Consider the following 12,360-nt stretch of genomic DNA (forward strand, 5'->3'; position numbering starts at 1 on the left):
TTTTGTTTTCAACTAGAACTGTGACTTCTTTTGTGTAGAGAACTCCTGGTAAAGGAAATCCTCTCCACAAATACAGAGCACAACAGCTTTGCCACTTTTCATCTTAAAAGAGTTGCTTGGGAGCACTAAAAGGTTAAGTTATTTGCTCACGGTAACACAGTTTAATGTGTCAGAGGTGGGAATGGAAGCCAAGTCTTCCTGACTCTGGTTCTGACTTTTTACCTACTGTGCCATACTACCTCCCTGGAATATAGTAGATTTCCTCTCCTAGGAAGGCTGGGTTCTCCCCAGAGCTCTCTGCTTTAATGTAAAAGGAATAGCTAATTCCCAGCTGAAGAACATTAGAGCAGCCTAATATGAGAGAAATAGCAGTGTGAAAGCATTTCCTGGTTTTCAGAGTGTGTTGTTGGGAATGGAATAAATACTACAGGAAGAGTTGCATCCCTATTCTACATAAATTTGCTACACCCATTAAGTGGACTTGGTTTGTGTATCCCTGATAAGAAACATCTTAGTAGTCCCTCTATGTCTCTTCCTACTGGTTGAGCATGATTTGACATAATGTTCCAGATTTGTATTTGTCGAACTAATGGAACTTAAATTCCCAGGTAGTAACAAATTGCTCTTTTGAGTTAATGGCAGAGTTACTTCCTCTGAAATCCACAGCAGCAGGTCTTTTCTTATTGATTCCCAGATGCCAGCCAGCTGTGTTAGCACATTCATTACTAGCCAAGACTGTCGCACTGAGCAAGTGGAGTGTCCATAAGATAGGATTAAAAAAAACAAATCTATTTCTGGTAGTACCTCACTGGTAATTTTTGGAGCCCTCTTTTCTAACAAATAAATTTAGCATAGATAGTATTAGTTTGCTACTGTCTCGTGCAATATAGACATGTGTTGCTTTGGGAATCTCTTTAAAGAATATCCTTCACTTGTGACAAGTAAAAGTTTTCCCTGTATAAATGGAAATAGGAAATTAGTGCTGGATATCTCCTAAAAATTGTAATGTTTAATAGAATCGCATTTAGAGTTCTACCTAAATGCTTCCATTCTAAATGGATTTATACTATAATGCAATAAAATTAGTGTTAAAAAGGAATTCTGCAGGTTTTCTTTATCTGGGTTGTAGCAAAGTATGTTGAGTCTCTTGTGCTGTTCTTGTGGGCAAGAAGGAGAGACATGGGCTCTCCTTCTATGATTAGGTAAACTATCACAGGAACTATAGAATAGCCACTGATATGTCTGTTTATATTTACATTGAGATCTTTAGTAGAGGTGCCCAGGTATCTATGCTTGGTCCTCTTAACATTTAACGTTTTTATCAGTGACTTAAAGGCATAGAAAGCATGCTTAGCCAATTTTTAGAAGACATTAAATGGGGAGGAGTAGCTGACATGCTAGATGACAGAGTTATGATTTACATAATATAGAATGTTGGGCTGAATTTACTAAAATGAAATTCAGTAGGGATGATTTAAAATACTATGCTTTAGTTTAAAAAAGCATAAAATAAGGAAATCATGGCCAGACAGTGGTTTTTCTGATCTTAGAATGCAGAAATAGGCACCACAAGTAGAAATTGCAGAGAGGCAGATCTTTATGTTGGATGTAAGGAAAAACTTTCTAAAAATTAGAGCTATCCAAACGTACAGTGGGCTGCCTTGAGAAGTAATGGATTTGTACTTGCTGGATTAGGGTTTTCAGAAAGTTTGGACAACCATTTGTCAGGTATGTTATGGAGGGAATTTTGGTTCAGGTATGGATTAAATTAAGTGTCGTCTGAAGTCTCTTCCATTTGTGAGATTCTGTGTTAGTAAAGCATATGCCATATCCCCCCTCATGACCTAGCTCTCTAATATCTTGAATTTCTCCCTTTCTTTTTTTGACTACAAATGTGCACACTTCTCTGTTAGATAAGTATTTCAAGGATTTATGATTTCATTGGTGTGGGTATACTCTCTACTAACGCACAATGAAGTCCTCTATACCTTAGTAAATAGTATTCATGAGTTATTGTGGCTGAAAAAAATTCATTACCTGGTGGCCACCACATATTAAATCTGTCTCAGCCCCACATGCTTGCCCCTTGGACAAGATCACTTTTGGTTGAATGTAGATTGACTGAGTAGAAATAATATGAAATAAATATGAAAAGATACACAGGAACAAGATTTTGAATAAGCATTTTAAGTTAATGTATTGTAGAAGCCATAGGCAGTCTCTGAAACTTCTCAAACAGAAGAGTGTTCATATTCAGACCCTTTAGGAATATCAGTTTGGCAGCTGTGTGGAGAATGGATTGGAGAAGACAGAGACTGAGAACAGGGCAAGCAATTAGAAGGCTATTGCAGTAGTCCAAGTAAGAGGTAATAAAGGATTTAAGGCATTTCAGGGTCTCCCTTGCCATATTTGGTTCCTGAGAGAAATCACTGACCATCATAGCCTAATTAATAAATTGATTATTCATTACCCACACACTCTGTCTCTTGGGATTTTCAGTTGTCTTAGTCTGGACCAATTGTTAAATTTTCAGTGTGAGCATTTACACCTCATAAATCTGCAAAGGCTACATTAGAGCTTGATTTATATTGTTTTGTTGATTGGACTAAAGAAAGCGATGGAGAAAATGTTATAATATATATTAAACTTAAAAATATGTCTCCCTGTTCAACATTTACCAGCACACCACTGGGTAGAGCAGAGTGGGTCTGAGGAAGGATAGGGGTTGGGGCTGAGGAAAGGGCAGAAGGTAGTTTTCACCCAGGCAGCGTTGGATTCTCAACCATAGAAATTTAGAGAGAAGAGAGTTGGTTAGCCATAGTTTGAATGATTAAAATAGCATTTTTTTGAGCTTCTTGTTCCTAGGTAGGCCTTTCTTAGTGCTAAGTAAGGAATCATTTTTCATTTTTTTTCTCCCAACAGAATGGAAGCAATAATTTCATATTATTGCCTATAAAAAAGAATCATTATTTCTTCTTTATAAGAAAGGAAACAGGCTCAGATAAAATAAGAAATTAGAAGGCAAAACCGGAAAAGGATTATACAGGGTCTAGGTGTAGCCTTAGAAAACATTTACATTTTTTTAATGGACTGACTGGAGAGTAAAATATCTTGAATTATAGTAGTATCTTAGATCATTGTGTTCTAGTCAATCAAAAGGAAGATTTTATGTGTAGTTTTGAGGGTCTTCATTTGTTTCCACCTGAGCATGCTTAAGTGTTCATAGCCCCTTTTGCAGTATGTTAATCTACCTGGGCATGTTTCAGCAATTCCCAGAGCTTAGTCCTAAGGTAAGTTATACATAATCATATACCAATAGAATAGCAGAATTTGAATTCTCCATGTTTTTGAATTTCTGAAATGCCACACCCAGCTAACCATCATTTATTATGTTTGAGATTGCATGTTGTTAGTAGTTGTTGTTAGGTTGAGTTTACTGTAGTCTAGGTGGGTGTGGTTTATATTGCTATGATCTATAGTTAATTTTTTCATAAAGTCTCTATTAGGTGGCTTTGGAGCACAATGAGAGTGTAGAGCTCTGAAGTTCTAATAAAAATCCTTAGTTATATAGCTTAAACCTTTTTTTTTCCCCCAAATGAGGATAGGAGTAAGAATCCATATTTGTAATTTCATTGATGTTTGGAACTCACATTATAGAAACCCCTCTAGGCAGATTTAAATAAATTAGTAAGCATTTATTAAGCATCCACTGTTGCCAGGTGTTGTGCAGGAGATAAAAATATAAGAATGAAACAATCCTTTCTCTTAAGGAGCTTACATTCTAACAGGGGAGACAAGAAGTACATGTAAGGATATCCAGAGTAAAAAGAATAAATATAAGGTAATTAAATACAACAGAACGAAGGCAGTAGCAGTTGTCGTGATCGGGACAGGCTTAATGTAGAAGATGATATTTGAACTGTCTTGAAGGGAAAGAAAGATTCTCTAATATGTGATGAGGAAGAAGCACATTCCAGCCTTGGGACAGCCAGGGCAAAGGCACTCAGATGGGCGAAGTATTGTTGCACGTGAGGCTGATGTTGGGCAGGATTGTGGAGTATAGGAATTGAAGTAATATCCCATGAGGTTGGAAAGATAGGTTGGGGCCAGGCTGGGAAGAATTTTAAAAGCTAAACAGAGGACTTGTTATTTTATCCTCGAGGCAATAGGCAGCCTCTGGAGTTTATTGAGTAGAGGAATGACAGGGTCAGATCTGCACTTAAGGAAAATCACTTTAGTCAGAGTGTATACTAGTGGGGAAAGGCCAGAGAAACCAGTTTGGAGGTTATCAGAACTGGTCTGTAATTTATACTGTTAGAGAAATAATTAAGGAACTGTTAGATTAAGTCATTTAGCCAGAATCATGTACTTATTTAATAGGGAATTTTCTTGACTCCAAGATCAGTCCTTATCCACTGTTGACGCTTTCTCGCTACCTCTTAGACATGCATTATATGTACAACACAGAGGTTCTTGCATCTTTTCATACTTTTGTCCTTCAATGAAGGCTTTGTTTTTGTTTGTTTTCAGCAAAAGCTCCAGACAAGCCTATTCAGGTAGTTTATGTACCCTCACATCTGTTTCACATGCTGTTTGAATTGTTCAAGGTAAGTGAAATCTAAGAATATTGAAACATCTTCATTTTAAATTACTTTGATTGGTCTGTAACATATTCATTAGATTAGCATAAGAATAAAACTTTGTATAACCATTTAAAAAGTCTTATTTTGATGTCCTGTGTATCATGCATTTTGTACTGTACAATTCAAAGTTGCTGTGTACAGTATATTTTTTGTAAGTATTTACACATTGATGTGGAAACAATTTTACTATAGTGAATTTTAAGTCCTATTCATATTGGATGTTAATTTTGTGAAATGATGAGTACTTTGGACATGCAAGTTCCTGGAAAAGGCTTTAATGAATGATACACATATCACAAATATATTTATTAGTATCTTATATTTCCAAATATTGCTATTATTCCTATAATGTACTCTAAGTCTTTTACATACCTGAGTCAATCAAATTGATTTTCACACAGCTGAGGCGTGGAGAAAATATATAGGAGATGGAGGGGAAAAGAGAAGAATCTTTAATGCTTCCATTAAGTTGCTACTGTTGTTGACCAAGTTGTGATTCATCTCTTTTGGTTTCACTTCTAGTATAAAGTAATAAATAATAAATTTATCATACAAAATGTAATCATTGAGGTTACAGAGGTGATATCACAAGCAGAAGACATTTTGATCTAAATTTTCATAGTCCTATCTGTTTACATTTATTATTAATTGCACATTAATTGTGCACCTGAGAGATCATAGTTGTAATGATTTGCTTCCAAAAAATTGTGGTGTTAACTGATTTAGCTTTTTAAGGTAGAGATGTGGGCATTGAATTATGAACTTTCTCTGTAACACCTATGGCTTTGTAAGGTTTGCTTTTTACCTGATATTTCTTTTACTTTTTCACAGCAATATAATTATTTTTTGTGGAAAACATGAATCTTGTCTTCCTTGTTAGGCTCTCTGGAGGAAAGGTGTTCTATAAATATAGAATGATAAGTGTGATTTTATATGAAAGTATCAGCTTTAGTATGCTCAGTTTATATGAACATTTCAACTTGGATAAAAAAATCCTTGTAGAATGATGGTCCCCAGACATTTTTGATCTCATACTCCTCTATTAGTAAAAAAATGTTTTTTGAATTTGTACCCCCAATATCTGGATATTTAGTTATTTGTAAATTATATACGTTATATAACTTGCACAGAAGTTAGAAGATAAAAAGGATGAGATAAATATGAAATAGTATTTGATACAAGAGTCAACAGGGAGCTAATAGGGAGTGTGGAATATATAAGTAGAGGAGTGATGTGGTCATACCCTTGTTTTAGGGAAATCACTTTAGCAGCTGTGTGAAGGACAGATTGGAGAGGGGAGAGACAAGGGAGACCAATTAAAAGGCTATTAACAATAGTCCAGGTAGAAGGTGAGGAAGTCTCGAACTTGGGTGATGACTCTGTGAGTAGAAAGGGGTTGGATTTGAGAGATGTGGAGGTAGGAAAAAAAAAAGAAGATTTGGGAACTGATTGAATATGTGGGGTGAGGGAAAGTAAGGAGTCAGAGTTGACGTAAGATTGTGATGATTGGATGATTGGTGATCCCCCAGCAGTAAAAGAGAAGTTTGGAAGAAGGGTGGTTTGGGGAAGAAAGATAATATAATAATTTCTGTAATGTGGACCACAATTTTTCCATTTCTCCTTATCCTTCTTGACTCTGTTCTACCCAACATGAAAAGAGAAGAGGCACTTCTCATTAGTCACTGTCCCTAGGCACAGAGCCTACCTTCCAATGACACCTGCCATAGCCAGGAAATGGGGCATGGAGGCAGAACTTCCAAATGGCACCTGTTCAGATGCAGTTGTGGGTACCTCAAAGCCCTGAGGTCCCTACCCTAGGCCCGGAAGGAGAGAGATTGGGAGCTTGCACAGAAGGAATTAGAAAGAGTGCAAGGGAGTATTGGAAGTTCAAGATGGGTGTGGTAGTGTTGTTGATAAGTCTTAGTCTGTGTCACAGAGTGGGAAGTGACCTATCTTCCTGTTCTTCCATTGGTTGACCACACAATTTCGGGGGTCAATCCACAGCCTCCCCAGAGTAAGACCACAGTGCCCCAGAGACTCTGGAAAGACCTATTTTAAAGAGTAAAGATTTTAATAAGATAAGTATCACAAAGAAAATAAATACTTAGATCACAGAATCATATGAAGAGATGCAGAAGGAATCTTACGTATCCTTTAGTCAGAGATGTCAAACACATAGCCCACAACTCTTCCAAGTGTGGCTGAAACCAGATTAAAATATAATTGGGAAATATTTATCAAAATAAATAAAAATACAATAAAACATAGATACTACTAGTATGTGATTTATTAAGTCAGTGTGTGGCCCACAGGGATCCTTACGTACGGTTTAGTTTGCCCTAATTTCTTTTTAGTTTGATACAGCTGCTTCATTTTATATATGGAGAAATTGTTTCAGAAAAGCTAAGTGACTTATTCAAAGTCACAAAGGTAGTAAGTGCAGAGTCAGGTCTTCTGACACCAAACCCAATGCTTTTTCCATGGGTCATGGGGATATATTTCAGTACATAAGGAATACTTGATTTCATAATTTGGATACTACTTTCAACAGTAGAACCTACAGCCTCTTTTATCTTTTAGTAGATGACTGTCCTAGGTGATAGTCCTAAGCTGTCTTAGGGGCAGCTAAGTGGCATAGTTGGTAGAGTGCTGAGCCTGGAGTCTGGAAGACTCATCTTTACCTAAGGAGGGTTAGCAGGTCAGCAGTTGTTCCATAAATTAAGTTCTTAGCGAGTTGTCTCGGGTACTGAGTATCCAGTTGGGAAGGGGAGAAGAGGGGAATAAATATGGAGCCAGGCACTGTGCTGAGCTCTTTACAAATATTATACCATTTATTCCTCACAACAGTCCTGGAAAGTAGGATGCTGTTACTCTCGTCATTTTATAGTTGTGGAAACTGAGGCATAATCAAGAGTTACATACTCAATATATGTCAGAGGTAGAACATAAACCCAGGTTTTCCTGACTCCCAAACTGACTGGTTCTTTATCTGTTATATCTTTCTGTCTTTGTGGAGAACAAATACTCCTCTCATCAAATATTTACCTAAGAAATAATATGTGCAAATTACCTTACGTTAGCCAAGGGAATGAAATAAATTATTCTCTTTATAATTCCTTTTTTAAAAAATCTATTTGGCTATTTGTTTCTGAAGAAAGATAGGTAGTTATATAGGTAGACTTATGGGGGGAAAGCACCAAAAGCTTTTTTTTTTCTCTTAAACTTTAGAACTCAATGAGAGCAACAGTAGAACTTTGTGAAGACAGAAAAGAAGGCTACCCATCTATTAAAACTCTAGTAACATTGGGCAAAGAAGATTTATCCATTAAGGTAACTGTTTTATTAATGTTCTTACTTTCATGTTATTCAGAATTTTTAAAATTAAATTTTAATTCTTTTCTAATTAATTAGCATTCATTTTTATCTCTCTTCCATCTCCCCCTACCCTCCCCCCTCCAAAAAAAAAAGAAAATCCTTGTAGTTGATACGAATAGTCGTGCAAAAAAAAAAAATTCTCCTTTTGGCCATGTCCAAAAATGTGTGTCTTAGTCTACATGACCTCTTGTCACATGGAATGAATCAAATCTCTGACAAGAGCTGTGTAGTGTTCTTCACTATTGATAGGTAGCATTCTTCACTATTGGTCCTCTCTAGTCACGGACCTGATTATTGTGTTGATCAGAGTTGAGTCTTTCAAGATTGTTTGTTTCATAGTGTTGTTATTATTATATACATCATATTCATGGTTCTGCTTCATTGTGCATCAGTTCATACCAGGCTTCCCAGGCTTTTCTGAAACTATCCCCTTCATCATTTCTTATAGCATCATATTATTCCATTGCATTCATATACCGCAATGTGTTCAGCCATTGCTCAGTTGAAAGGCACCCCCTTAGTTTCTAGATGTTTTTTTTGCCGTAACATGAAGAGAAAATATATTTCTTCCTTGTTCTTTGTTGTCTTTGAAGTATAAATAGCGACATCATTGGGTTACAGGGTACATATAATTTAGTAACTTCTGTTTCCAAATTCCAAATTACTTTCCAGAACGCCTGGACCAGTTCGTAGCTCGACCAGCATTTTATCAGTGTACCTGTTTTCCCGCAGCTACTCTAGCAGTTGTCATTTTCCTTTTTTGATAAACTCTGCCAACCAATGGGTATGAGGTAGAACCTCAGAGTTGTTTCAATTTGCATTTTAAGTTCTTTTAAGTTTCATAACAAGAAATCACATGTGGTAACTTTAAGGTAGAAATTTCATGATGTTCATAAAGTTAGCATTTTACTAGTATATTTGTATTACTCAAAGCTTATGTATATTTTTAGAATATTTCAGGTAATTATTTTCTATAGTTAATGTAATATTTGTTGTATGCCACTTTTGAGAAGATTCTAATTTTTGTATGTTATAGATAAGTGACCAAGGTGGTGGTGTTCCACTGCGAAAAATAGATCGTCTATTTAACTATATGTATTCAACTGCTCCCAGACCTAGCCTTGAACCAACAAGAGCAGCACCTTTGGTAAGATTTCACACACTTAACTAAACAAGATTCTTAATGTAAATCATTGACTTAATTCTTTCTTTAAAAAAGAAAAAATCAACAACCCAGCAACAATACAAACAACCTTTCTTTTTTGTTTTCACTTAAAAAACTTTTAAATCTGCCTTAAGTATCACGGTAGTCCAGGCATGAAATGCTGAGGGCTTGAAACAATATGGTCAGTGGAAAAAAGTGGACATAAAGAGAGATGTTTTGAAGGTAGAAATGACAAGACTTGACAACAAATTGAGTGTGTGGGGTGCGTGCAAGTAAAGAATGAAGGATGACACTAAGGTTGGGAGCTGAGACAACTGAGAAGATGGTGATGCCCTAGGAAGCAATAGCGAAGTTCAGAAGAATGGGGGAGAGTTTGGGGAAAAGCATAATGAACTCTGTGTTAGGTTTTCTGAGTTTGAGATATTTGCAGGACAAGCTCAAGATGTCTAAGGGGCAACTGTTGATGTGACAGCAGAGCTCAGGAGAGAGGTTGGAACTGGATATAGATCTGGAAATCCTCTGCTTAGAGTTGATAATGAAATCATGGGAACTAATAAGACCCTCCAAGCAAGATGTTATATAGGGATAAGAAAACAGGCCACGCCTTGTGGAGGGGGGAGCTGTAGGTCAGTGAGCATGTCTAAATGAAGATTCCAGCAAAGGAGACTGAGAAAGAGCAGTTAGGTAGGAAAAAATACCCGGAGAGAACTAGAGAGCAGAAGTGTAGTGCTCAGGAGTGTCAGAGGCTGCAGAGGGGTCAAGAAAGATGAGTATTGAGAAAAGGCCATTAAATTTGGCAATTAAAATATTGTTGATAACTTTAGAGACCACAGTTTCAGTTGAATAATGAAGTCAGAAACTGTATTGCAGAAAGTTTAGAATTGGATGAGTTGAGAGGAAGTAGACACACTAGGCATATAGATGACTTTTTAAAGGAATTGAAGAGGAGGAACAATTTATAGTGTGATAACTAGCAGCTGGGGTGGGGGTTGTTGGATCAAGTGAGAGTGTGTTAAGAATTGGGGAGTCCAGGGACATATTTGTGGGTTTGTGGGAGGCAGCCAAATGATAGGGAAAGATTAAGGATTAGAGTGGAGAAAACAGAAGGGGCAATCTGCTGGAGAAAATGGGATGGAAGGGATGACCCCTGCATGTAAAGAGGTTTGCCTTGGCAAGATGTGGGTAAAGGAGGAGATAATAAAGAAAGGCATCTGAGCTGTGCGACATGAAGAAAGAGCTTTCAGCAAGTGGCCTTAATTTTTCCTGTGAAGATTTTTCTGAGTCAAGAAGGTGGGATAAAATAAACTCTGCTGTTTGTTTTTCAGATCCTTTACTGCCTGGCCACATATTACCTTTTCGGCCTCATATGTTACTCTCCCTCATAGTCTGCAGTCTAGCTAAACTGGCCTTCTTAGTGTTCTTGACTGGCATGCCATCTCCCACATCTATGTTTTGAACATGCTCTACTTTCCTAAACTGACCCATATTTATTTTGAATTTATTCTGTATATACTTTTATGTTTATGTATTGTTTTCTCTAATAAAATGTATTCCCCTTGAGAACAGAATTAGTTTTCTTCACTTTTTCTTTGTATCTCTAGTGCCTAACACAGTGTCTGGTATGTAATAGGCACTTAATAAATACTTTTGATTGATTGAAAGAAAGGCTTTTTTTTTATGATTGGTGATTCCCAAGAAAACTTTCTAGTGTTGGGAGACCTAGAAAGGTAGGCATTGACATATGTTGTTAGTTCAGGAGTAAACTCCTACTCTCACAGGATTCCCAGTAAATTGATTCTCATCTTTCCAGGTTGATTTAGGTGTGATGGGCTAAACTACAGGAAATTTCAAGGTTTATATCCTTAAGATTACCATGCTTAAAGTTTTAAAGTTTTTCGTTCAGCATATAGAAATTTACATGTCCACTTTATGTTTGTGATATGTATGTTTCTTATAAGCATGTATGTGTCTTCATCATGACCATTGTAAGGATTTCTTTCCTTCATTGTTATGTCAAAACAAAGTGGACACATATTCTTTTGGATTTATGCTGTCAGAGATGCCAGTGGCTCTTTTAACAGTAGATAGCATTTTGGGGGAAAATAACGAAATAAAGGACTGTTTGTTGCTTTTTTTATTTGGCAGCAGGTAGCCCATTCTTTTGGCAACTATCTGAGTCCCATAATTAAAGAGATGTAAATTATAGTATTAAGGAAGTTTCAGAGAGTCTCAGAAAGCTGGAAATAAGACATAAGTGAAAATTGGAACGAATTATTTTTAATCCTAACTAAGTCATCTGGAGCATTATGACTCTAGCCAGAAATAATAGTGCAAGTATGGGCACTACCTGTAGGTTTTATAGATGCAGCTGAAGTAATACTTGGCATTCTCAAACTTGGGTCATGATGACTGTGCTGGGTGTCTTAGAGCCCCTGTCCCTCCCTGTTCCTAGCATTGCTGTATTGCCAGCATGAGAACTTCTTGATGGCTGCCAGTAACTGTGTAAAGAGAGAGGCAGGTGAGAAAGCTTTAATTTTATACCACCCATTAAAAAAAGCATGATGCACCTTTTAAATTGAAAACCGTATTGATGTCACTGCTTTACATTAAAAGTCCTTGAGTTAAGGAAATTGTATATAAATCATATGTGCAGCAAAATTGGCATCTGAATAGTGACACTTCATGAGCATGTTCCTTTTTTTAAAATGTATTAAGAAGTTGAAGTCAATAAACACAAACATTTTCATATTCAAAGAAGGCCAGAAAAATAGAGTTGTTTTTTAACACTAAATATATACAACTTGGTTTTTTATATATATATATTAAATTTACTATTGCTATGCTTGTCTTTGTGCCTTTCTGAACGTTCTTCTTTTCTCCTGTGTATATTTTTAAATGTTCCATTGATATTTTTTCCTTTTTTTTGTTTTGCCATACCTATCTCTCTACTATTGCTATAATTTTTACACACACACACAGACACACACACACACACACACAGACACACACACACACACCCCCGTCCCTCTATCTTGTATTAAGTATATTCAACTGAAACAGCTGGGTGTTTTGTATTGGCTGTGTCTAAAAATATAAGTCTAGTTATGCATTTTCAACCAAGAGAAGGGAGGCATGCTTCACCATCATATGTTCATCTTAATATTCAGTGTTCTTAAG

At 36.5% G+C, this 12,360-nt stretch overlaps 1 protein-coding gene across 1 annotated transcript in view; it reads left to right on the forward strand.

Annotated features, from left to right (window-relative positions):
- The window catches only part of PDK3 (pyruvate dehydrogenase kinase 3), a 101,173-nt gene that overhangs the window by 80,839 nt on the left and 7,974 nt on the right, over nucleotides 1–12,360 (forward strand). Inside the window, exons 7-9 of the mRNA XM_027845459.1 lie at nucleotides 4,531–4,607; nucleotides 7,872–7,973; nucleotides 9,055–9,165. Of these exons, the coding sequence (XP_027701260.1) occupies nucleotides 4,531–4,607; nucleotides 7,872–7,973; nucleotides 9,055–9,165 (290 nt within the window). The remainder of the gene's footprint in view (nucleotides 1–4,530; nucleotides 4,608–7,871; nucleotides 7,974–9,054; nucleotides 9,166–12,360) is intronic.

This window comes from Vombatus ursinus, unplaced genomic scaffold (assembly GCF_900497805.2).
Source record: "Vombatus ursinus unplaced genomic scaffold, bare-nosed wombat genome assembly UNPS02014962.1, whole genome shotgun sequence".
NCBI classification, from domain to species: Eukaryota; Metazoa; Chordata; class Mammalia; order Diprotodontia; family Vombatidae; genus Vombatus; species Vombatus ursinus.